The sequence below is a fragment of the Aspergillus terreus genome, genomic scaffold (assembly GCF_000149615.1).
Source record: "Aspergillus terreus NIH2624 scaffold_10 genomic scaffold, whole genome shotgun sequence".
NCBI lineage: Eukaryota > Fungi > Ascomycota > Eurotiomycetes > Eurotiales > Aspergillaceae > Aspergillus > Aspergillus terreus.
The window spans coordinates 791,407-816,224 of NT_165933.1; the positions used below are offsets into that span (position 1 = coordinate 791,407).

Consider the following 24,818-nt stretch of genomic DNA (forward strand, 5'->3'; position numbering starts at 1 on the left):
CGAGAGCGGAATTGGGTATATAAGACGGGACCCCAATCTCCAACAGGAATCATACTAGGTAAGGTAGGTAGGTACCTTAGGTCCTCCGTAATACCTAGGTGAATACCTCGGATGTGGAAGTGGGAAGCTCTCCCCGCCCATCCGCCCGATGTTTTTGCCTCTGACGCGCAACCGCGGCTGCATTCCTGCCTGAGGCTGCCGAGTTCTCCCGACTATGAGTACAGCTTCATCTGCCGGTATCTATCTGAGCTCATCAATGCGGTGGGCATACCCTGGAGCTAGCTGTATTCATGCTGTCAATATCAATGATCATGTCGCACCAACTCACCCTCACCCTCACCCCTGAACCCTCATATCAAATCCCACCCCATCACCACCCGACATGTGAATCGACATGTGATGCACCGGTGAATCACCATCTCCCGAATCTCTCCCGATATCTTGTCTATCGGGATGTCACGGACACTGCATGATTGGGTGACTCAATCGACCCGACCTCTCTGCGGCCTCTGATCTAGACCGTCTCAAGGTAGCGCCTTACTTCCTGCTGCAGACATCCATATCATCCTAAGGACCTTGGACACCTACCAATCAGTCACCGCCTCCAGGCCTCTAAACGCTCCGCGAATGCATCGCCAAATACTTCTCGTGAGACTGTCGCCTCGCAGAAATCGGGCCTCACCTCCTTGAGTGACTTGACTTGGCCAGACGCACCCCCCGTCGCTCGCACCCTCATCTCCTCGCCCTTGCACTTGCAATTGCAAGCTTCTTCTCGCCCCGCGCCATCCTAACGCGACAATCGCCGCCGAGGCATAATGCGGGTTTGCATCCGCCCCGGCACCCGCACCTCTAACCGCGTGGCTTCGCGCTCGCCGTCGGCAGACTGATCGTGCGAACCGGCACGGCCCGACGTCCCAGTCCCCAGGACACCGTCACCGGCCCCAGAAGTTCCCACGAGCCGTTTGTAGGAGTTGACTGTCGGCGCAAACAGCGGCATGATGTCAGGGAGATAGACGTGCATGTGGCCGCTGTTCCCTGGGATGCCTTCACGCGGCTTCGCCATGAACTTCGGTATTGTACATGTCCCAGCCGAAGATTACAGAGCAGAAGCGGACTCCGTCGGCGACAATGGAGAGGAGACTCCTTAAAACGAGCTTGCCGCGGAGCATGCCGTCGAGGTCCATGCCTGCGAGCTTGGCCCTCGTGTCATTTTGGAGGATGTCGGCGGCTTTGTCGGTTGTGACTGATGATGACAATAATGGACCATTGTCGAGTATCAGAGATGGCATTTTGTAGAGAAGATAAACAAAGAGCGATATCGATAATAGATCGACTGCCTGCCCGATACGGTAATGCTCCACTCTATCTGTTTCGGGTTAGCTCGTGGCCGTCTACCGCCTTCCATCTGCTTTCTGCTGGCAGAACGGTTCGGGAAGGCGGTCATGTCAATGCATACTCCTGTCTTCATCTGCCACCAGCACTATAGACGATGGAGTAAGTGGTTAACGAGTAGCAGATGGAAAATTAGAGGCAGACGGTGGGTTTTACTCCAATGACAATGATGTGGCGAGGCTGTCCAGGTGTTGCTGTCCTCTGACATCACGAGCCGCTCCCTACCCGGTGAACAACATGACATACCATGATAATATGCATGCCAGAATGACTTCGAAGCATCGTATATCGAATGCCCAATTCTCGTTATCTAGAGTGTGACGAAGAGTGAGCAGGTGGTTCCGTGATAATCGTACCGTGAATCCCTGCAACGTGCACTCGCTTCAGTCCTCATCCATATCACACTACACCCAAGACAGATGCACCAACCATCTACCTATATTAAAAAGCCAATATCCGATGAATTTAACATGCCAGTGTGGCTTGGTCTGATTCATATTGTTTTACCCCATGTTTGCCGGCGTACTTCCCGACAAGTATGTATACTACAGACGATCATCATACGATCAATCACGCCACGCAAATCCCCATCATGTCACAACTCCGCTTCAATTGATCTAACCCCATCTATATAAACGAGTTACTGTTCTTCAAGAGTGCGTACAACCTACTCAGCTAAGCCATTCTAAACATACATCTGAATATCACACTTAATGCATTCGTACACGCCATCTCCCCATCGCCCATACCTCAACCCGGGCACACTCCCCAAAGGAACAATCGGAAAATGGTACGCATCGTCTTCCTCCCCAGGCTACATTTCAGCTAACAGTGGACAGGTATCTCCCCGCAATGGCGATGATAGCACTGGGTACAGTTCCCACCTTAACGGCACACGACACTATCTAACGGAACCAGGCTTCGGGATATCCAACTACTACATGTCCACGCCCCCGCAACGAGTCGCCTTCGATCCGGCAGAGGAAGAACGTCTGCGTAGGAACAAGGAGCTGATGGATGCATATGGCGACAAGGAGACAATCCAGGACATTGAACGGGCCTTGTCGCTCTACGAACTGCAGTAGGATTGGCGGTGCCGTCCTGCTCCCGCAGTTATGACTTACGATCGGTTGTGGGTTTGCAGCAGGTGTTATGGCGTTTATTATCGAAGCTGGTCTTTGTGTAGCTACCAATATGGAAGTCTTTGTCTTCAGCCTATATCTATATTCAATCCTAGTGCTCAACCTTCGGACCCGTAAAGTTCTTCCGGCCATCGACAATCCACTGCACAACCGAGACTACCACAATAATCGCGAATGCAACGATACAGTAATCTATCCTGTCAGCCAGTCCAGAGAAAATACCGAATACTGCAAACGTACTCATGCTACTGCCGGTCACCGGTCGACCCGGCGGAAACAAGAACAACACTGTCGTGAGAGCAATATACGACAGGGAAATCTAAATATCAGTTAGAAACATCCTCCAGCAGCCTCAGACAACATACAATATCCACAATCCATCCGAATATTGCAGGCAGTCTCCACTTCCGATCAGGAAGCGTCTTCCTCCCTCGGAGGCAGTTCACGGCTATGGGCATGGCGTAAGACAGGTCCAATGCCACGACAGAGGAGGAGATGATGGCATTAAATGCGCTGTGCTGTCAGCAGCTGTATTCAGTAAACGGCAATAAACATACCTGGTAGAGCCCAGATAGATCAGCCCGAAAATGATCACCACGAAAGACGTCAACAGCAGCCCGTTCAGCGGGAGCTTCAGTTTCGGATGGACGCGACAGAAGATCCGTGACGCTGGGAGGCCGCCATCTCTGTTTCATACTCATTAGCCTGTATAGTAGGGAGAATAGTAGAAAGCGTACCGGGCAAATGCAAAGATCATCCGACTGCTCGTCGTCATCACGCTCAGGGTTGCAAAAACCAAGCAGACCAGTGGAAGCCTAAAATGTCAGCCACACTCAACCGAAAGATCCTCGAAGCCCTACATCAGCAAACATATACCGCCGGCCGTGTTATTGGTCGCATGAAGCAGGATCTGTAGGAGAGGCCCTGCGCTTGAATTCACGACTTTGTTGATATCGCCTGCCACGAACAGGAGGACCATGAGGAAGATGGCACCAGTGAATGTTCCGATGGCAACGCAGGTTACCATGATCTTGGGCCCTCTAATAGAGGGTTGAGGGATCTCTGTTCAGTTTAGCAGTGTATCATAGGTTGGTTGAGGGAATTTACCTTCAATCATATGCGCCACCGCATCCTACACTGGTTAGCTGAGATAACGAGCACGGAATGCAACATACAAATGCAGTCACACCGAGGCCTCCTTGTAGAAGCTACGTCTATTAGTTTTACCACGCAATAAGGAGCATGTAGACAAACCCCTAGTAGCCAGGCTACTCCGTCAGGCCCTATAGTCGTCAGGATCGTTCAGACGTCCGTGGATACCAGACTTACATCCCGTCTGATTCACAAAGTCACAGAATACAAAACTACTCTCTGTCAGTTTCTGCACGTCTAATTTCTGCCATCACACCTACTAGGCTGTGTTGTAGTCCGGCGACGCGCACGCCAGCACAGTAATAGAAACGAGCACGAACCCCCCGATGGACCAGGTGACTATCCATGTCAGAAAGCCTGCAATCTATAGCACAAGCCAACATACAAGCTCCACGGTAGATAATCGGCAACACGGAGTTCATAAAGGCGTTGACGACAAACGCCAGTAATGTGTACCCCACATAGATGAGGAACTGCTGCCATCGCTGCCAAACAAAGTCCTATCTGCCGATCAGTAACATCACATTAGCTTAACGGCTTGAACTCACAGGATACACTGCAGAAACAATGCCAACGATGAGTTGACTCGACAATAGGGCATTAGTAGCCACGAGCGCGATCTACATGCTCATTAGTCTGGTCCGCACTGTGCCTACATCGACATCGACACCATACCCAGCCAGCTACATTGATCCACCCCGTCACCCAAGACAAGATCGGCACCCACTGTGGCCACGATACTGTCTCCTGGTATCAGTGGGGATCAGTGGAGATCTCGGAGATACGTACCGGCTATCACTTATCAGCAATGCAGTGCTCGCGCAAGGGCCAACCGACTTACCAGCCACCCAGTGGTATTGGCCTCCAGCGCTGTAATGTAACACATTAGACATGTCCTGTGGCCATTAGACCCAATAAGACAGAATAGAATACTCACGTCGGATATGCGGACAGAAATTCGGCCAGGGATGTTGCGATGCATAGATTGCAGACGCCTGCGGTGACCAGCCCTGTATTCAGTATTATAATCAGTACTGGTTATCAGGTAACCTAGCGATAGATAGCAAACCCCAGATAACACTAGTGCTCCCGCCCGAGGTCAGACTGATTGATAGGCTTGCCGACAGCGCCGTCCACGACTGTGCTGTTGGTTAGACGAGACGATTCAAGATGACCCGGCCACCAGGATACTTACATTCAGCACCGCAAATGCCAAGCCAAGCATCGAACTGATATCTCATATTAGCTAGCCTCTCTGCATGGTACAGTCACGCCTACAGAGTCGAGAAGTTCCGTTGCAGTTCGGGCTTGTGGCCCATCCGTTGCAACTGCGCATCATCTTCGGGAATATAGTCTGGTTTAGAGTCCTCCATGGTCCTATTGGGGGATTGAGAGTGTTCCACTGAATGTATGTAGTATGTACGACCTTGTACATAGCTGCCGATGTGGCCCCCGTATTATACGGAGTACCCATCTTCCCGATCCCTTGCTCCTTCCGAGCCACCATGATGGATCAGGAATGTCCATCCTAACGCAGCTGCGGGGAAGCTTTATTCAGTCTGAGGACGGATTCTGATGAAGAGGGGAAAGCTGATCGTCGTGTAGTACCTAGGTACGTAGGCACCTTAGCTCCCGACGCAGTATTGATAATGAAAATACCGGTACTAATCCGAACAAACACGCACTAGCAAATCATTACACTTGTTCATATCGGGGCCACATGCTCCCAGCAGGGGATACTACCTTAGTAGCTGATCAGCCCGGTGGGCCATAGCTATGCAAGGACGGACCTGAGATCAGCCCGCCTGGACTTACCCATCTCGTGCTGCCCCCTTTGTTGCCATCACGGCTACCTCCGCCCTGTGAAGTGTTCGCCCACCGCCGATTCGACAGTCAAGCACTGTTCACGGGTCACAAGCCCCATCTTGATCATCCCGCTCTGCAATCCAGTGCAGGCTCATTAGTGGAGCGGCTGACTATCGAGATTTGCTTTTTTCACTTTTTTTTGTTTTTCTACGGGGCGTCCGAGATATGCCTGTCTTTATATACCCGACGTTCCCCCGAGGGTGGATGTCGTTAACGTGTTTTCCTGGTCTTTTGTCTCTGGGTCTTCCTACGGAGTGGTTTTGAGGCACTTGAAGATGCATATTCCTTCGAAATACGGACTGCTGGCCGCCAGTGCCATCCAAGCATGCTCTGGATATGTTGCCCAGCCTAGAGCTAACGATGCAACATGCAAGAGTACTACGAAAACTACTGTTGCTATTCTGTAAGTCAACGCTCTCTGCTCTACTTGAAACGCAATCTGATATCCGCAGGGGCGGTGGAATGGCTGGCGTTACTGCGGCCGTAAGTGATGAGTCCGCATAATAGTGAAGGTGTATCAAAACTGATTCGATCAGCAAGCGTTAACAAACGCATCTGTCACCGACTTTCTTATCCTGGAATACCGTGACACCCTGGGTGGTCGCATGTGGCACACGGACTTTGGCAAGGACGAGAACGGCCACCCGTACACGATAGAACTCGGTGCAAATTGGGTATTTCTGTCGCAGATGGCAGCATACAGCCGAGCTAACAGAAACAGGTCCAAGGAATTGGCTCGAATAAGACCGGTAAGTATCACGTCCCAAGCGAGATGTACTGGACTAATGTCTGAAGAAAACCCTATCTGGCGCCTGGTAAATGCTCCCCGATCTGCATCTGCATGAAGAGAGGGAATCTCACGTACAACAGGCCAAGAAATACAACCTTAAGAATCACTATTCCAACTACGATTCGATACTCACGTATGATGAGCATGGATACGTTGATTTCCAGAACGTGCTGGACGAGTACAGCGAAGCTTCCGAAAAGGCCACCCAGGAAGCTGGGAGATTGCTGGTCCAGAATGCGCAAGATATGACCGCGCGATCCGGCTTTGCCCTCGCTGGATGGAATCCTGGACACGACGACATGAAGGCCCAGGCTGTGGAATGGTGGAACTGGGGTACGACCATTGTACAGCCACTTTCTCGCAGACACTGACCTACCGTACCAGACTGGGAAGACGCCTGGACACCAGAAACCAGCTCATTCATCTTCGGAATGGCCGGAGAAAACCTCACCTTCAACCAGTTCGGCGAAGACAACAACTTATGCATCGACCAACGAGGCTTCAACGTCCTCGTCACCGAGGAAGCAAAAACCTTCCTAAAGCCCGAACAAGTCCGTTTCAACACGCAGGTGACACAGGTCGACTATTCATCCGACGGGGTGACCATCCACACCAAGAACGGCGATTGCGTCCGCGCCGCCTACGCCATCTGCACGTTCTCCGTCGGCGTCCTCCAGCGCGACGTCATTAAATGGGAACCAGAACTCCCCCTGTGGAAGCGGACCGCCATCCAGAAGTTCGAGATGGGCACCTACACCAAGATCTTCCTGCAGTTCAACGAGACCTTCTGGCCGGAAGACAAGCAGTTCTTCCTGTACGCCTCCTCCACCACCCGTGGGTACTACCCTGTGTGGCAGTCCCTGTCTACGGAGGGCTTTTTCCCCGGCTCGAACATCATCTTCGTCACCGTCGTCCAGGATCAGGCCTACCGCGCCGAGCTCCAGTCCGACGAGGAGACCAAGGAAGAGGTCATGGAGGTCCTGCGCCAGATGTTTCCCGACAAGGACATTCCAGAACCCATCGCGTTCATGTACCCGCGCTGGACGTCCGTCCCCTGGGCGTACGGGAGCTACTCCAACTGGCCGGCCGGCACCACGCTCGAGGTGCACCAGAACCTGCGCGCCAACGTCGACCGCGTGTGGTTTGCCGGCGAGGCCATCAGCGCGGAGTACTTTGGGTTCTTGCAGGGTGCGTGGTTTGAGGGGCGTGAGGCCGGTATGCAGGTTGCTGGCCTGTTGCAGGATCGATGCGTGAACATCTACGGCGATCGGGTCTGCGGACAGCGCGTTCACTATGACCCATTGCAGGGTACAACGCCGATTGATGCCTACACGCTGATCAATGGCTGGCCTGTGGATAGTATAAATTTGGAGTAGATTCGTGCGTTGCTTAGTATAGACTGACGGGTTTGCGATTTATGATATCATCCTGTCTGTATGCCTTTGAGGATCTGTATTGGGTCGGTTTATTATAGGCGTATATCATTCAACCATTTTGTAGACAACAATCACCTATCATTTTCTTACTCATGTCATACCAGAAGGAGATATCACCTCTAGGAAATCCGAAGGGATTCTTCCACTCGTTCTGCGAGGTTCAGAGAAGTGCCGGTCCCTCCTTCAGCTCTCGCTTTCTTCCACCTTTCCATACTTTCCTTGCTCCACACAGTCTCACGAGTGGGATAGTATCCCTCATACTGCGGCACATCCGCATTCAACTGAACAAAACTCCGTTTACTCCTGGTATAGATATGGACATCGGGGCCGACCTTCCAGGGCTCATCCAGAGTACCCACGCGGATGAATCGAAACAACGGCCCAGCTCCAGGATAATTCGACCAAACAGCCACGTAGCATCTCGGGCATCGCGCTATGCTCTGTCCCCTCTGGGACTCGGAGGGCGTGAGGATATACTTCGGCTCGGCAGTGGTGGTCTCTTCAGGCTGGAACAGCGGAGGGCCGGCTGGCTTTGCTTCATCTCCCAGGGATGCGGGCACTGTTGCAGCAGCTGCTGGGAGGGAGGTGACATTGGAAGTCTCGATCACGGCGTTCAGGGCAAATGCAGTCCCTGTCTCTCGTTGGCAGCTCGTGCAATGGCAACAGTGCACGACGAGTGGGGAGTCCTCGAGACGATACCGCAAGAAGCCGCAGGCGCATCCGCCCTCCATTGGGGACGGGGCTGGTTTGTCTGAAGGGGGATCGACTGTCATGGTGAGCTGTTGCGTGGGTGTAAAGAAAAAACGTGGAGAGGGACGGCTGGGTCTTAAATACTTGATATCCAGAGCGGGGCCTTCGTATCCGGGCGTTGTAGGACGCCACATTTGAGGGACTAAGTTCGTATACGGATCCAATGCAGGTACTAGCTGGACGTAAGCTGTACGGAGCTGTATTGTTATGACATTGCTTCTCTAGTCATTGTGGCCAGTATTTCTTGGCTAGGATATGCCCGAATCTCTGGTCCTTCCCATTCAGTCATATACAATCTGTTGTTTCAATAGACTGATAGAGTATCGGAATGCAGTCTACGGTATCTTCAACCAATTCCCGTCATTCATACGCACTACTGTTAGTCTCTGAATAGCAATCTTTCAACGCCGACTGATATGTTCGTAATTCTACTGGATTTCGGGAAGTATCAATCATTTGGAATTGGTGTCTTGATGGATAATTGCAGCTGATGGACGAAACCAAACAGCCTGCATGAGGCTCTCCAGTAAACGCACAAAGCAGGCAAAATATACTTCAATTTGCAAATCGCTTTATGCGACAGCCGCACTGCTCTTATGAATCCACAATCTCTAACATAATGAAGTACAGGTGGATTCAGTCATCACACAGCAGGATCAGAGGGGAATCCTGCGGCCAAGATATCTCACCCCGATATTCCGCCAAGCCAATGACTCCACGATATGAGGCCCATAATCGCCAAGGCGCTGCCGAGAAACACGGCGGAATCAAGAGTCCAAAAGAGATCCAGGGGCGCCAATCAGGCGAGAAGTGCTTTGCACGAGGCAGAGAGCTTTATAGACCTTGTCCATGGAGGGAACCATGTACCTGGCATCAACTCCTCCGCCTCGAAGCGAGACTTGGCCTCCTCATACGAGCCGTCCGCATCCTGGGCTTGTCTGCTGTCGTAACCTCCGCCCCAATCAAACCAATAAACTAGGATGGTTGTCTCATGCGACGCTGTCTCTATCCACTCCAGAGACATGTGTGTAATGAGGTAGCTATCATTGGCTTTTCCAGCTGCAGTATCAATTCCATGGCATGTAGCTCTTTATGAAAGAAGATGTCAGGACACAAGGTGGTCACACAGTATAAGAAGCCCCCAGTCCAGCTGTCTTGTGGAACACACAAGGAGAACCATCAGAAAAGCATCGACGCCTCCTTCGACACCAACAGACAAAATGGTGTATGCCAGCACCTTGCTCTCCTTGCTGGCCCTGTCCACCGGGGCATTGGCCAGCTACAGCAACAATCTCAACTATCGCAGTCCGTCACTTAATCATGCGCGCATGGGAATTGACCTCGACATCGTCCAGCGCCGAAGCCTCTCCAAGCGTGATGAAGCCCCTTTTAGCCCATCGGACCTGAAATTCACCCACAGTGTGGCCTCGGGTGACCCCTACCCTGACAGCGTGATTCTGTGGACCCGTATCGCGCCTTCGATGGAGGCCGACAACACGAACGTCACGGTCTCGGGCGATGTGCCGCTCTACAACCATGAAACTGAGCGGTACATCAAGGCGTCCCCTCACCCGATCTGTCTAGACTATCGTGTGTTTGCGGATCAGAATGGTACAAAGGTCGTCACAAAGGGTCGTGCCTACACCACTAGCGATATTGACTACACTGTCAAGGTATTGTTGCCCTACGATTGCTCAATTGTGGATCGTCTGACAACGTACAGGTCGAGGCGGATGGACTGAAGCCCTTTACCACCTACTGGTACCAGTTCAATGTCTGCAACTCGCGTATTGTCAGCCCCATGGGAAGAACAAAGACCGCTCCGAAGGGTCACACGGATGAAGTCAAGCTGGCCGTCCATTCCTGCAGCAACTATCGTATGCATCCGAGGCTCTTCTTTATTAACAGTAGCTGACTGTCCCAGCCAACGGATACTTCAACGCGTATGGCAATGTTGTGCGCAAGGACAACGTGGACTACGTGGTGCGTCTGCTCTACCCTGACCGAAGCACCATGCTCACTCTCTAGGTCCATCTCGGCGACTATATCTACGAGTACGAAAACGGCGTCCCCGGTGTCGATGAGCGCGCGGCTCAACCTCCTCACGAGATCTTCACCCTGTACGACTACCGCACTCGATTCAACCAAGTATGCCCATCCAAATCTCAAAGCACCGCTCCTCCTAATCACATGTCAGTACCGCACCGATCCCGATCTTTCGGCTTCGCACCAGAACTTCCCCTGGATCAACGTGTGGGACGACCACGGTAAGCAGATTGGCAGAAGTTAAGTGAGACACTCTGACAACCCAGAAATCGCCAACAACGGATACCGCGACGGCTTCAGCGGCCTCCGCAACACGGAAGACTCCTTCCTGAACTATGGCCCCCAGATCAGCGTAGACCAGCGCAAGATGAACGCCGTCCGAGCCTACTTCGAATGGATGCCTCTTCGGTCAGCCTCCTCCCAGTCCATACAGCTCCATCACTGACATCCCCCCAGCCAGGTCGACATGGACGACGGCCTGCGCATCTGGCGCTCGTTCAAGATGGGCGACCTCCTCGACCTGATCATGCTGGACACGCGCCACTACGACCGCAGCATCACCGACATCGGTGCGCACCCTCCCCTCCCCTTCCCCATCCGTCCTCGCTAACAGCCGCAGGCGACAACGAGGACTACATCTACATGATCCACAACGACGCCGGCCGGTCGCTGATGGGCGCGCGCCAGGAGAACTGGTTCTACCGGCAGATGTCCGAGTCCGCGGCGCGCGGGACCAAATGGCGCGTCGTCGGCAACCAGCTGCGCTTCACGCGGGTGGAGACGACCAGCGCCGACGACGGCACCGTCAGCTTCAGCCTGGATAGCTGGGACGGCTACCGCGCGCACCAGAACCGCACCCTCAAGCACCTCTTCGACAACAACATCGGCGACAACATCATGATCGCCGGCGACACCCACGTCAACTGGGTGAGCGACCTTGCCTGGATCGGGGAGCATGACTATGACGAGAGGACTGGAGCGGGCTCCGTGGGTGTCGAGTTCGCCGGCACGGCGGTCTCGAGTACTGGGTTTGGTGGCACGATCAGCAGTGCGGAAGAGGAGGCGGCTGGCTACAAGGAGAACAAGGAGTTGCTCTGGACTGAGGGGTACTACCGCGGGTACTATGAGCTGCATCTGCGGCGGGATGAGGCGGAAGCGAGGTTCTTCGGTGAGTGGCATGCTGTCTTTGCGAATGGAGTGAGGCTGACTGTGTAGGCTGTCCGACGGTGGCCACGCGCAATGCTTGGGAGTTGCCTCTGGCGAACTTTACCGTCAAGCATGGAGATAGCCATCTGATGCGCCCTGTGGCCGGCGGGAAGGTGGAGGCTGGATTCATCCAGGAGGGTGAGGTCAAGCACACCAACTTGACTCTTAATACTGAGACTGGGGAGTGGAGGGTTATAGGGTTTGAACAGATGTTCCTTAAGTCTGAACATTAGTATCTGGACCTTTGTTCAGATATTCTGCCGTCTGGTCAACATTGCACCCTGTTGGGAATCGTTTCAGTCTTTTTTAATTACTTCCAGTGCCTGGATATGTTGAATGTGACCTAATTATGTATATCGTCTCTTGGCGAGCAAATAGGATTATAATCTAGATGCACCACCATATTTCTTCCCATCTGTTTCTCACCCGATCAAACCAACAACTAGCTCTCTTCGTCCGGTCATCGCAATCAGATTACAATCCGCAAGCACGAGATATTGGGTATCGATGGGTAATCATGCACAACCTTCATAGCCAATTCAAGAGCCAACCTTGCGGGTAGCAGGCAACACACTATATCTACAGAAACAGATCTGCTTTCCAGCCTAGACAGGAGACTAGAACAAGCATCCGTGTCAGCAATACATCTAGTAGATAGTAACCTAGAAATGTAGGACCAATCACGTACCGGACTGTCCAAGCAGATCGGAAAGAGTTTGTTCGGCATTGCGATGATCCCTATAGTTCGTTGAGATAATGCAAGATGATATGACGAAGAAAGAGTAAAGCCGATTGGAGTAATAAAGCCAAGTCTGTCCCCTTGGGCCACTCCATGTACTTCCACACATGTCGTATAAACTCAATTACCAGTATGATATATATTACACTGGAAGGTCAGCTCGAGATGTCCCAGTCCGCGTCTATGAATGTACAAACCTCCACTGACTTCGTGCAAACCTTCTAAAAGCACTAATATTTGGCGAGTGTCCCGCCGAGGAAGAGTGAGGGATCGGTATAGAGGTTCTTTTATCGGTATCCATTTGGTTCAATCTGAGAATAGATGAGATTAAGACAGTGAAGAAAGGAGGAGAGCGGATAGGGCGTGCTAGGTATTTATCTAACTCCTTCAACTAGCGCTAACCGATATCCACTCACTTTTTTAGGGTCCGTCGGGCACTGTCCAATATCCATGGTCATTCTGGCCGTGGACTCCATCTAGGGACTTGGGTTTATGTAATAGCAAGTGGTAGTAGATTGATAGCCCGTCCAGTGGATCCCACTGGAGTATCCTCCGAACACCGTTGTGGATTAAGATCAAATCGAAACCGTTATCCCTGGGAGGGTGAACGCCGCTGAGTGTACCTAGGTAGTGCAGAATGCAGACCTAATGCTGACTCTTGACCGCTCCCGGACGCCCCGTCGGGCCGGCCGGGAAGGCTCTATAAACACGCCATCTCTCCACCAGCTACCTGGCATCCTTCCACCACCACTTTCCGGCAGCGTCAAAATGGCCACTGTCAACTCTGCCGATTGTTTCTGGGGTGCCCCAACATCAAAGGCCAAGTTAGTATGTACCTTATGCGTTTCTTCACTTGCTGATTCCGACAAAGCTTCTGCGAGGCGGACTATACGATCAGCAAATATGTCGCCGAGTTTGTCAACAGCCTGACGAATATCGTCTACAGTAAGTCACCAGAGGAAGCATGAAATTATAATCTAACCTTCTTTATTAGTCATCTACGGCATCTACGGGTTGCGCCGACTACAACGGAGCGCGGACAAGTATAAGGATCCTTTACGGGTCCTTCCCTACTGGGGATTAATAGCAGTCGGCCTGTGCTCATTTGCATTCCATCTCAGCCTCAAGTACCACACCCAAATGAGTATGTGCTGCGTCTTTCCAACATTAGCTGCTCTCCGGATTAACCTCTCGAATAGTGGACGACCTCTCTATGCATTTCGCGACAACCCCGGTTCTACATCGTGTCCTCACAGCTAATTCGAATCGCCAGGACTCTGTCATTTCTGCTATCGTGCTTGGTTCTGTTTTGCTCATTCTGATATTATTCCATGTGATTACTGATGAGTTGATCCTTCATTCCGGCTTCTTTATCTGTTCGGTGACCGTCATTGGGCTTTACACTATTCGGCTCATTAATCGCCGGACGCTGCCGGACTCAGTTGCCCGGCGACAAATGTGGGGAATAGTTAAATTTGGAGCAGGTGGGCAAACCTAGCCTTACAATAATATTCTAAATTACTAACTTTGGTTAACAGCAATCTTCAATCTGGGGTATTGGTTTTGGCTAGTTGATCAGTGGGCCTGCACGTACTTGACTAAAGCGAGAGAAACAGTAGGTTTTCCCTGGGCTTTGGTGTTAGAGTTTCACGGGTGGTATGTTTCAGAGCCCTTGCCCTTCTCTTACCTCATGAAACTCATGGAAATAGGTGGCATATCTGTACTGGGATAGGGGCCTACATCTTTATCGCTGCTGTAGATCTCCTGGTTTCAGGTGAGGATATCAGTGAGCCCAAGCAGTCATTCGCCTGGCCTGCTTCCTGGGCAGCGACATCGATTTTTGCAGGACGTGGACTGTCTCGTGCCCAGGAGGAGAGTAAGAAACAAAAGTAGATCAAGACCATATATGGTTCTTGAGATGAAGGAAGTGTGGCCAGATCTTCGCAGATGATATATGCTTTATTACAGATCTAGGTATTCTTTTATACTGGTTGTGAGCATGATGAAATACAGGTTATGCTTTTCTTCTACATTCTCTTTTGATGTCTCTTGTTAGGTGTTTATCAAATATTCTGTGCTATGACTTACTCTAGGACAGGAAAAGGAAGGGAAAAAAATCTCTATACAGACTTGCCACCGAATTAGAAACGGTTAGGTCTCAAGCATAAAGGCACAGGCCACATGGCCATACGGAGTACAATGCCAACCGTTAAAGAAGAGATAAGCTTAACATGGCCATCGGGTGGAGACCATAAAAATCTGTTTGCCGCTTTAAAGACCATGGTTCATCGTGCTCGCGTTCGCGCTCGTATTCTCGTACCCTCGTATCCAGTATGGCAAAAGTGGGTTTCACCCATAGCCTAGACTGGGTAGATTTGAATCGCCCAAGCTTCTCTCTCTTTAAATACACCAAGTGCAGAACTCTTGTTCTCACTTTATCTCTGTTCTTACGCCCTGATCACTATCCAGCCTTGTGTGAGCTGCACCCAACGCAATGGCAGGAAACAGCGACGACTACGTCTACAAACTATACCGTTATGTTCCTTCAATTCCTGCTGGTGCCATCATGGCAGTGGTCTTTGGCTTACTCGCCATTGCCCATTTCTATCGAATCATCAAACACAGGACCTACTTCTTCATTCCGTTTTTTATTGGCCTTCTCCGTATGTCAGACCTGAATGAGCAATTCAATGACAATCTCCTCGCTAACGTCGATTCGTCACAGTTGAAGCAGCAGGATACATCGCCCGCATCTTCTCCCATTTCGACACCGAAGCTCTCGGCCCGTATATTGTCCAGACGATGTTGATCCTCGTCGCGCCTCCGCTCTTCGCCGCCTCCATCTACATGACCCTCGGGCGAGTGATTGTGGCGCTTAATGAGGAGTCGGCTTCACTGGTCCGTGTACGCCTGCTGACCAAGGTGTTTGTCGTTGGGGACGTCATCTCGTTTCTGCTACAATGCGGAGGTAATCAATCAATCAGCCCTGCGCCCATCGCCTTCAACGCAAGCCGCTAACCGATTCCGGTGTTGAACAGGAGGTGGTTATATGGCTGCCGGGACTCTCGACACCATGCAGAACGGCGAGCACATCGTCATTGCCGGCCTGGCCATCCAGCTACTCTGGTTTGGATTCTTCGTCGTCGTCGCATCGGTCTTCCATTGGCGCGTCGTCCACCAGCCGCGACATACGCATCCCAAAGAGCTCAGATCGCAGAGTTCGCGGTTCTCCTGGCACTCGCTGATGTGGGCCCTCTATATCGCGTGCGCGCTCATCCTGGTTCGGTCCATCTTTCGAGTCGTCGAGTTTGTTCAGGGCAATGCCGGCTTCATCATGAGACATGAGTATCTGCTGTACATCTTTGATGGGCTCCTCATGGCGTTGACGGGGATTGTGCTCTTTGTCGTGTTTCCTGGTTCGTTCGTGTCCACCCACGGCCGAGACGACGTGTCAGATATGGTTGCTCTGTCGGATTCCTAGTGGCGTTTTCTTATTTTGTGTGAGGATATTGGATGTGGGTTTGCCTTGTTCTGTTCTGCTTCGCTCCGTGTTTTATAGATATCCTGCCACTTAGAGTTGGGAGTTTGGCATAAGATTGGGTTTTTGGAGACAAGATTCGTGTGAGGCGGGGGATCAAGCTCTCCTCGGTCTCTCGACAGGCTGGTGCCTGGTCACTAAAGATATCCGAGCACACAAGGATGACGGGACCCCACTTGGTGAAACTCGGTACAGAGTACACAGCCCGTTCACCCACCACGAACATCTTCCAGCATTGCGGTTCAACTTCCACTATAAATAGAAAGTGAGATTATCGGTACCATACTCTGGAGATGGTAGGCATCAGTGCTCCGTAAATAGTTACATAGGGTCCATTCTGCAGAACAAGACTAAACCCTACTGGTAGGACAATCCCCGCATTCCTAATTAGGGAACAGAACCAGCAGTAGACATTTGTCATTACTTCGGGACAGATCTTATCTCTAGGGACTCCGCATATTATGATACTATATAGTAGGTAGTAGTAATTATCTAGAACCTAGATGAACTATCCGACTATTTACTATTATAGAGAATACAGAGTCACCTCATATAGTATATTCTATAATATAGCTAACAGTTTTCAGTGCGCTGCAGTAGAATATACCTATCATCTTCTACCATGTACAAGTCATAGATCGACTATATATCTTCTTCCTAAAGAGTACTTTGGGAAACCCTTCTTTAGACAGGAACAGTTCTTACTCGGGTTTTTCGTTGGATGTATATCGCCGTAATCGGGAACTCATCTTATGGTCATCGGTCCATTGTCAATCAACTGAAGAAAGAAGATATACCGCCTTCGTGGAGCTTACTGGATGTAGCGAAGACAGAGATCAGCATGAAAAAGGCCTATTAACACAGCAGATATTGTGGGCCGATGCTTGTCGAGGCCATCCGCCTAAGGGTCCCTGGTTGCGTGTTTAGAGTGGATATTGGTCCCTTGTAATCGCCAAACACTGGAGAGTACCCACGTACCTGGTATACCACGAAAAGTGACACACCCCGCCAGAACCATCAAACAAACAGCTGGGGATTCTTGCGCCAAACTCCAAGTCCCTTCTGTAACATTGCATTCCCTCCTGGCTGTTGAAGGAGCACTGCCACGATGCACATGTGAGCGTGGAATCCCCACAGTCATCACGCCTCAAAGAGGAAATTCGATCACGAAACCGAAAGCACGTCCGCTGGGCCACGCCTCGAGTGCAGAGTCTCTGAATAACAGCTGCTCTCTTGAAACTCGATGGATGGGATACCATCTTTACCAGAAGAGGATATTCTGCAACGTAACGCTGCTGGAAAGTCTACCAAGCACTCTAATCTTAGAAACCCTTTGGGGTCCAAATAAATGCAGACTGGCGTTGTTTCACCCAGAAACAAATCGTTCGTCTAAGCGAGCCATCCAGGCTGCCTCGAAATCGATCACAACTAAGGTCAAAGCTACAGACTCCGTCGGATCGATGGACCACACGTCCGGTCAATGTCGCCGAACCAGTTGCTGCATTGCATAATACCAACTTGAAATACAGACCGTCTTCTCGCTACGGCAGATGAAAAGCTAGTATTCGACCAGCAACCTCTCTATATTTGCTGACGCCATGACAGCTCTCCAAGGCTTCACAAGGACAACCATCCCTGTACTATCCAGACAACAGCAGACTTGAAGGTGGAGGATGTCATTCTTTCATTCAAAAGATGCCTCAGTGCCCAACATTGTACGAAAGCACCACGCCATGGGGCGGTCGATGAGCCAGACTGGCAGGCATTCCGCGCTAGAAGGCCGAAATTTCCTCGTTTATTGTCAAAAGAAACGGGGTCCTCCGTAACAAGACCTGGGCCCATCTGAAAAACGATACTGGATAACATGTAACAAAACACGCTCACCGAAGGAACACTATCAATCTGAATGTAACGTGAATTAGACAGCTTTAGGAAGCATAGACGAGAAATCCGGTGCACTAGTATTGGTCCATATGTGGCTATCGTAACTTAGTCGGTCAGTTTCTCTCACTGCCTACCAAAGGCATCATGCCAAGTCTCTTTTAGACGATAGAATTGGGTGTAAAGTGAATCAGCTGAGAAATTCCAGGATCTTGAGTCCATACCAGCCATGTAGTACCACGATCTTGACGTCCCTTGTGCGCGGCCAAAGACGAACTGGCCATAGAGGAAAACACGCTGGGGCCTACCCCTTGTCTCAAATGCACAGGATCCTCCAGGTATCCCAGCCAGTACGACCCTGGGCGACCCGTGGGTCAAAGGCCACTTATTGGCGTGGTTTGCAACCCGCTAGTAGTCGCGCGCCGCACAAACAGGCTATGATTAACGTAACAATGGACTGGTACTGATTCAATCGGACGTTTCTCTGAGCCCGGCTTCCTTGCCAGGCATCCGAGTCACCCGTGGGCCGATACTGCAGCGGTTACTGTAGGTAACGTCTTCGTGCTGCGCCCATGTACCCGACCCTATGCTTGCCCTCCACGTTGGATCTATTCTTAAAGCCCCGTGGCCGCCGAGGTGCGAGGTCTTATGGAAATGAGATATCATGGCCGTCCTCTTGGGAAGATCGAGACAGCTCGCTGCTGTGGTAATTCTCTTTGTTGTCGTCTTTGCTATCTTGCAGTTCAGCTACACTGACGATTTTGCCCTCGCCGGGCGCTTGTCGGAGTCTGTACGAATAGTGGACGGATGTTCCCCTGCTGCACTCGAAGCTATCGATAACCCTCGTCCTATACTCGATCCCTCAATACCGAACATTGTCCATCAGCTATGGAAAACAACCGACGTCCGAGAATACTCCACCACAATCACGGCGTCTCGCGAAGCATGGAGGGACATGCTCGAGCCCTCCAACTACACCGTCAAGCTATGGACAGACGACGATGTCCTCAACCTCATCAAGTCTGATTACACGTGGCTGCTGTCGACATACGAAGGATACCCCCACGACATCCAGCGAGCCGACATTGCGAGGCTGCTCATCGTGCACGCCGAAGGAGGCATCTACTCCGATCTGGACGTATACCCCAGCTCCGCGGAGCATATTCAATGTCTCCAGAGGCTTGGTTTGGAAGCCATATTCTCCCCTACGGCGGGCACACTTGGCCTCAGTAACCATTTCTTCATGGCCAGGCCTGGCTCTCCATTCCTGCAATGGGTGCTCTACGAGGCCAAGCGGAGGAGCAGCAGGCTCGCATCGCGGGGCATAGTCCTGCCATACCTTCAGGTTTTCTGGTCCACGGGGCCGATCATGGTGACGGCGGCGTTTAGACAATACGCCTGGCTATACGACACGCTCCGGCTCGATATAGGGCTGCTCGACGACGGGTTTGGGGGTTCGGTGGTGCGACATGCCGCTGGGCGGTCCTGGCAAGGGGTGGACGGCCGGGCGCTAAATTATATTGCGGATCATGCTGGGATGGAGGCCATATTAACTGTCGCTGCATGTTTTCTTGCAGTGGCGGGACTTGTCTATGTGGTTAGGAGGTACAATGGTAGATTCTCTAGGTGACGAGGTGTATCGCCCATTGGTCCTAATTCATCTATTCCAGTACCCTTCCTGTTATAGACCAGTCTGGTATCCTCTGTTATAGTTATTGTTGACCTTCTCTAATCATGTAACTTGACAAGAGTACTAAGGAAGGTAGTAGTAGATGGGTGCCTGGAAAAATGGAATGTCTTGGCGGATGGTTGGAAGCAAACGGAACAAACGTCACTGTAGCTGTGAACCCCCTTGAAAACCTCCGATTTTGAGACATGCTGCCTAAGTTTGGCTTCGCTGCATATCCAGACTACAGGAAGTTCTGAGATGTTCTTTGCCAGGGAAAGAAAATGCCATGACCATGGAATTGTCCCACAGGAGTGCGCACAGAAGAGTGCGAGCGCGCCACACAAAGTCGCGCCGAGGATGCTTTACCTGCAAGGCTCGCAGAGTCAAGGTATGTCATTGTCTTCCTCCTCGCCATGCTCGCACACTCATGTAGCCAGTGTGACGAGATCAAACCAATATGCGGCGCCTGTGAGTTGAGAGGAGAGCCCTGCGACTGGCCTGCAGAATCTGCCTCCCAGCGACACGACACGCCTGATCAGCCGAGGGCTGGTGCAGATGGCTCTCGCAATGAGCCACGCAATCAAACAACGCGCGACGCACCCGGTCATAGTGCAGAAGAATGGGCGCTCTCAGGGTCACCGCATCCGCTGCAGTTCAATATGCGCCCCTCGGACGCCCTGCGCACGCTGGGCGGCGCGTCTCAGCACCTGAACATGATTGACCTGCAGATGCTTTCTCACTTCATGCTGCACACGGCCAAAAATATGTCGCTGAACCCGCGGCGCCGGCACATCTGGGAAACAGTCATCCCTGAGTTCGCCATGAGAAACGAAGGACTGATGCATCTGCTCCTGGCGTTAGCCGGGCTGGATCTTTTCTCGTCTGACAGGTCCGTGGCTGATGGACACCATCCGTCTCCTGCAGGGAGCTCGCCAGCGGTCGCAAATCATCACATGGATGCTGCTTATCTCCCAGTCGTCATCGAGCACCATCAACGGGGTCTGAAGGCATTCCGAGAAGAGCTCTCCAACCTGTCCAGCTCCACTATCCATCATGCTTTTGCCGGGTCGATGCTGATCGTTGGATTCGCTCTCGCATCTCTACACATCCGGAACTTGAGTGATGGGCCCCTATCTGAGTCTCACCCGCTCCAGCCTCGTCTGGACTGGATATTCATGATTCAGGGGCTGGGTACAGTTGTGAGGCAACACTGGCCGGAATTGAGAGTTGGTCCTCTCAGGGACATGACGTATTTCATCTATAATAACGACGACTGGCGCATGTACCCCCGGGAGACGTTTGTCGGTGTCCCTCATCGGCCCTGCTCGGCAAGGATTGCAAAATTCTACTGTGGCGCCTGCGACGCATTGATGCACCTCAGAACTGCACATGAGGCCATGCAATCAGACCCCCGCCTGCTCGAGGAGCAGAGCGGATCATTCGAACAGCGCCTGCTGTCAAAACAAAAAGACGCGCTTGATACTGTAGAGCAGACTTACATGCGGGTCCTCTACGTCGTCCGCTTTTCTGGGGGCGCGAGCGCGTCGCCTCTTGATGTCCAGGCTGACCTGGAAGAGGCAGCTATCATGGCTTGGCCAGAATCCCTAGCAGGGGAGTTTCTAGCTACATTGAAAGAACAGGGGGTGCTTTCGAATCTGTCATATGTCATTCTGGCGTATTTTCACCTCATTTTCTCTCTTCTTGAGCCATTTTGGTATATCAAGGGTGGGTTTGATGAAGAGATCATGAAGATTAAAGCTTTGATAGAAGAATCGGGGGATCGGGTCCTAATATCTCTTATGCAATGGCCTGTATCTGTCATAAGCGTCTGACATACTGAAACGAAAGGAGTAAATTTTGCCAACAAGATTGCAACAAGACGGAAATGCTACTCTTCTGTAAGAGTAAAAGGGATCATTTCCTTACCCCATTGTACCAGAAGTCGACTTTATGTGCATGTCCAAAGACTATCTATCGATAAAGGTACTTTCAGCAGCCTAGGCGGGGGCATCGTCCCATTTGTGTCCGCAGCAGCGATCACTGTCATATTGAGGAGGCCATTGTTGAAGCTGGATATAGGTGGGTAGGTAGGGAAAAGGTTGGTAGACTGTTGAAATGGATCAGGTAGGTATAAAACTGAGGTTGCAGACTGGCCACTGAGTACGGCGTGAGTTCCATGAGGATTGAAATCAACTAGGTAGTATGCGAAGCCTGAAGCCACTTATTCCATATAGTCGTCTCAGGGAATCAACACGGTTCCACACTCGCTCTCAAAGAGATCCCTTCTACTTGGTAGGTAGCTGCTCCATCCATTACAGCCATCATCTCCCACATCTTTTCCAGAACTTAGGGAGGTTAGGTAGTTGCGCGTGGCGGAAGCGCGGTCAATCCGCAGTGAATGGTCTTTTGTTTACGCTACCTCACAAAGACACTTCTGTTGTCCATATAATTATTCTGTTCCCCTCTTCTCACCAGGTCCTACCACTTCTCTCCCTCCTCTCCCTCCTTCCCTATTGATTCTTCAGCCTTCCCCTACTCCAGCATGTCGGTCTCCAGGCTGGAGGATCTCCCAGCTGATATTCTGCGGCTGATCCACGACTACCTTGATGACGAACACCCGCCGAGTTTGCTATCACTGGCCTTTGCTAGCAAGCGATGCTACATATCCGCCGCCTATCGGCTCAACCGCGAGCTCAGGATCTCCTTTTCTGGATCCCTGGATCCCACTGACGAAGACGTTCGCAAGTGCACTCAAGGGCTCGAAGGTAGTACGTTTCTCCTGGGATATGTCCGCCGGCTGATAATAGTCGACGGAAAGTATCAGCCAACTGAGGAGTGTGAAGCTCGATTTATCTATCGCAACGATCGGGTATTCAATTCGATCTTTGGAATCTGCACCGACGGCCTGACCACCCACGGCGCTGACCCGGATGAAATCTACATGCCCCTCCGCAGTATTGATGCAAATCCCGATAACAAAATGAACTTCCCCTGGAGACCTGTGGCTGAGCTACTCGAGAAACTGGGAAACCTGACGGAGCTCGTGTTTGACGGCCCTCAGCAATTCCCCAACGATCTCCTTGAAGCCCTTCACCGATTCCAGCCGGCCTGTAAGCTCTACATCAACCACTTCTGGCTCAAAGCCTTCCATACAGGGCGAATCAGTGGATACGAACGCAAGTTGGTTACGTCCCCGTGCCTATACGGCATTCGGGTCCTGTACGATGGCACCGACGGGCAGTATGCAGTGTCGAAATCCAGTGCAAGGTCGATTGCGAAAATAGTGGCCACTATATCCCCCAATTTGAAAAATGTCATCATGCGGGACGTCGGACAGGCTACCAAATGGAACCTCCTCGGTGGGATGCGGTCGAAAAATGGATACACTCGAGGCTCGCTGGAATCCTTGACTCTTGGAATGTGCCATGGAACCTCCCACTGGGAACTTGACCCAAACCTGCTCAAACTTACCAAAAATGTTATCAAGAACTGGGCAGCTATCACTGACTTCACCGTCCTCGAGACGCTCGATCTTTTGGACCCTTTAGATATGCAGGCTATCGCGCTTCTCGCGAGCTGTTCCTTTCCCGGCTGAAGAACTTGGGGTTTTCCTTTGGCCCAGTGCGACCTTCTAGACGGTGGATTACCAAGTCACAACGTTTTTTTACAACCCTACCCTCTCTCTCAACTTTACGTCTTTCTGACTGGTCTGCTGATGCCTTCCCTCTCCGTCCCACGCTTGACCGCCACGCGCGGGGACTATATCGTTTGGTCATCTTCCCCACGCCTGGGGCCTACCTTACGACCACAGACATAGCCTATCTCAGCGAGGGTTTTCTTTCCCTAGTAGAGTTGAGTGTTCCGACCCAGCGCACACGAGGAGATGCAGCCGAGATCTTTGGGTATACGATGCTCGGCGCTTTGCCCAACCTGCGATATCTCAACCTGGAGCTGTGTACGCTGCCCAGAATCGTCCTCAGAGACGCATGGTACGGTAGGCTTAACATACGTGTGGATCGAACTTGGAGTCAATTCCGCCGTGAATATCACGACGAAGGCCACGAAATCTACGGACTTAGATTGCGCAAAGGCCACGTCATGGAAATTCTGACAAACTCTGCAGTTGACGAGGCCCTTGCCTGTGATATCTTCGAAGCCATCCAGTTGGCAAAGCCACGTGATGCTGTACCTCTGAAGAGGTTGCGGCTAGAGGTCAACAGGAGCAGCCTTGTGAAGGTTAAAGGGCCGGTTATGCAAACGATTCTCCGCACTCTCTCTCCGCGGTGGTCGATTGAATTCGTCTCGCCGGAGAAAGGGTGGGCTGTGAGGGGGGAAGAGGCCTGCAGTCATGCCGAAAAGACCCACACGTTTTACGGTGTTTTCAACAGCCACAGAGTTGATTTCTTCGTGAGCTACGAGCCTATCTTGCGCCTTATATGGCCTGCGATAGAGGAATCTGCGGTATGGTGGAATGCGTGGGAGAGTATTCCGCTGAGCCGTTTATGAACGGCGACAATTGCTTTTCGGTGTAGCTTCATTTGGGGCGAATAGGGAACCATTCAATCAATCAAGAGACTATCAACTGGATTTAGCCGATTGATTGAAGCGATTAACTAGTTAATGCAGACGCTTCACCAATGTAGTAGAAATCTAGTCCCCGAACGCCCATCCCATATCTCAAGGCAGAAAAAGGCATGATAAACATGGAAAAGAGTGAAAACGCCGCCAAACTCGTTGCCCGCCACTATGCGAGACGTCTCCTCTGCGCCATACTGCGCGTCAAACACCAGTCCTACTCCACTCCATGTGGTCATTCGAGAAATTGACGCGTTGCCGCACCTAGCAAGACCCCTGCCGGGCAGCTGCTCGATCCATCTAACCATTTTCTTCCACATCTTTTCCAGAACTCCATAGGAGGCTCCATCTACCTAGGGGGTTTAGGTAGGTAGTCCCGCATGGCGGAAGCGCGGTCGATCCCCAGTGAATGGTCTTTGTTTCCCCTGCCTCCCAAAAGCCACCTCTGTTCTGTTTCGTCTTCCCATAAGAATACCTCCATTCCTCACCTTTGCGCGGGAGAGTATTCTGCTGAGCCATTCATAAATAATGACAATCGCTTTTCGGATATGCAGGTTTGTGGCGGTTAGGCGGTGGCATCTGAGGGACTTAATCGCCGTACTTTCGTTGTGGTATTCACTTCCTTTGTACGGACCT

General features: G+C 51.5%; 8 protein-coding genes across 8 annotated transcripts; 5 read left to right on the forward strand and 3 right to left on the reverse strand.

Moving 5' to 3' along the window:
- Window positions 1-849: 849 nt before the first annotated feature.
- ATEG_07127 (uncharacterized protein) lies at window positions 850-1,641 on the reverse strand (the record flags this gene model as incomplete). The annotated part of the gene is made up of 4 exons (XM_001209813.1): window positions 850-975; window positions 1,068-1,366; window positions 1,396-1,480; window positions 1,639-1,641. The coding sequence occupies 4 exons, from the start codon at window positions 1,639-1,641 to the stop codon at window positions 850-852; spliced, it is 513 nt and encodes a 170-aa protein (XP_001209813.1).
- A 984-nt stretch (window positions 1,642-2,625) lies between these two features.
- Window positions 2,626-5,193, reverse strand: ATEG_07128 (uncharacterized protein; the record flags this gene model as incomplete). The annotated part of the gene is made up of 19 exons (XM_001209814.1): window positions 2,626-2,726; window positions 2,775-2,853; window positions 2,900-3,047; window positions 3,092-3,220; window positions 3,272-3,349; window positions 3,395-3,596; window positions 3,642-3,666; window positions 3,710-3,742; window positions 3,789-3,817; window positions 3,864-3,898; window positions 3,947-4,025; window positions 4,072-4,186; window positions 4,235-4,306; window positions 4,528-4,582; window positions 4,624-4,696; window positions 4,756-4,825; window positions 4,882-4,915; window positions 4,965-5,088; window positions 5,157-5,193. The coding sequence occupies 19 exons, from the start codon at window positions 5,191-5,193 to the stop codon at window positions 2,626-2,628; spliced, it is 1,518 nt and encodes a 505-aa protein (XP_001209814.1).
- Window positions 5,194-5,827: 634 nt separating this feature from the next.
- On the forward strand, window positions 5,828-7,718 carry ATEG_07129 (putative flavin containing polyamine oxidase; the record flags this gene model as incomplete). Its single annotated transcript, XM_001209815.1, has 7 exons — window positions 5,828-5,955; window positions 6,005-6,035; window positions 6,089-6,226; window positions 6,274-6,301; window positions 6,348-6,367; window positions 6,423-6,675; window positions 6,727-7,718. The coding sequence occupies 7 exons, from the start codon at window positions 5,828-5,830 to the stop codon at window positions 7,716-7,718; spliced, it is 1,590 nt and encodes a 529-aa protein (XP_001209815.1).
- A 179-nt stretch (window positions 7,719-7,897) lies between these two features.
- On the reverse strand, window positions 7,898-8,551 carry ATEG_07130 (GFA family protein; the record flags this gene model as incomplete). The annotated part of the gene is made up of 1 exon (XM_001209816.1): window positions 7,898-8,551. One exon carries the CDS (start codon window positions 8,549-8,551, stop codon window positions 7,898-7,900), a length of 654 nt encoding a protein of 217 aa, XP_001209816.1.
- A 1,197-nt stretch (window positions 8,552-9,748) lies between these two features.
- On the forward strand, window positions 9,749-12,090 carry ATEG_07131 (alkaline phosphatase D family protein; the record flags this gene model as incomplete). The annotated part of the gene is made up of 10 exons (XM_001209817.1): window positions 9,749-10,201; window positions 10,252-10,405; window positions 10,453-10,511; window positions 10,557-10,676; window positions 10,726-10,795; window positions 10,841-10,982; window positions 11,031-11,143; window positions 11,194-11,742; window positions 11,790-11,979; window positions 12,033-12,090. The coding sequence occupies 10 exons, from the start codon at window positions 9,749-9,751 to the stop codon at window positions 12,088-12,090; spliced, it is 1,908 nt and encodes a 635-aa protein (XP_001209817.1).
- Window positions 12,091-13,287: 1,197 nt separating this feature from the next.
- On the forward strand, window positions 13,288-14,412 carry ATEG_07132 (ceramidase; the record flags this gene model as incomplete). Its single annotated transcript, XM_001209818.1, has 6 exons — window positions 13,288-13,343; window positions 13,391-13,464; window positions 13,514-13,663; window positions 13,719-14,003; window positions 14,058-14,175; window positions 14,229-14,412. The coding sequence occupies 6 exons, from the start codon at window positions 13,288-13,290 to the stop codon at window positions 14,410-14,412; spliced, it is 867 nt and encodes a 288-aa protein (XP_001209818.1).
- Window positions 14,413-15,013: 601 nt separating this feature from the next.
- ATEG_07133 (RTA1 domain-containing protein) lies at window positions 15,014-16,000 on the forward strand (the record flags this gene model as incomplete). Its single annotated transcript, XM_001209819.1, has 3 exons — window positions 15,014-15,182; window positions 15,245-15,487; window positions 15,558-16,000. 3 exons carry the CDS (start codon window positions 15,014-15,016, stop codon window positions 15,998-16,000), a joined length of 855 nt encoding a protein of 284 aa, XP_001209819.1.
- Window positions 16,001-18,602: 2,602 nt separating this feature from the next.
- ATEG_07134 (glycosyltransferase family 32 protein) lies at window positions 18,603-24,113 on the forward strand (the record flags this gene model as incomplete). The annotated part of the gene is made up of 9 exons (XM_001209820.1): window positions 18,603-19,551; window positions 19,917-19,995; window positions 20,041-21,332; window positions 21,476-21,505; window positions 21,591-21,690; window positions 21,756-21,774; window positions 21,926-21,966; window positions 22,083-23,185; window positions 23,230-24,113. 9 exons carry the CDS (start codon window positions 18,603-18,605, stop codon window positions 24,111-24,113), a joined length of 4,497 nt encoding a protein of 1,498 aa, XP_001209820.1.
- Between the last annotated feature and the right edge of the window lie 705 nt (window positions 24,114-24,818).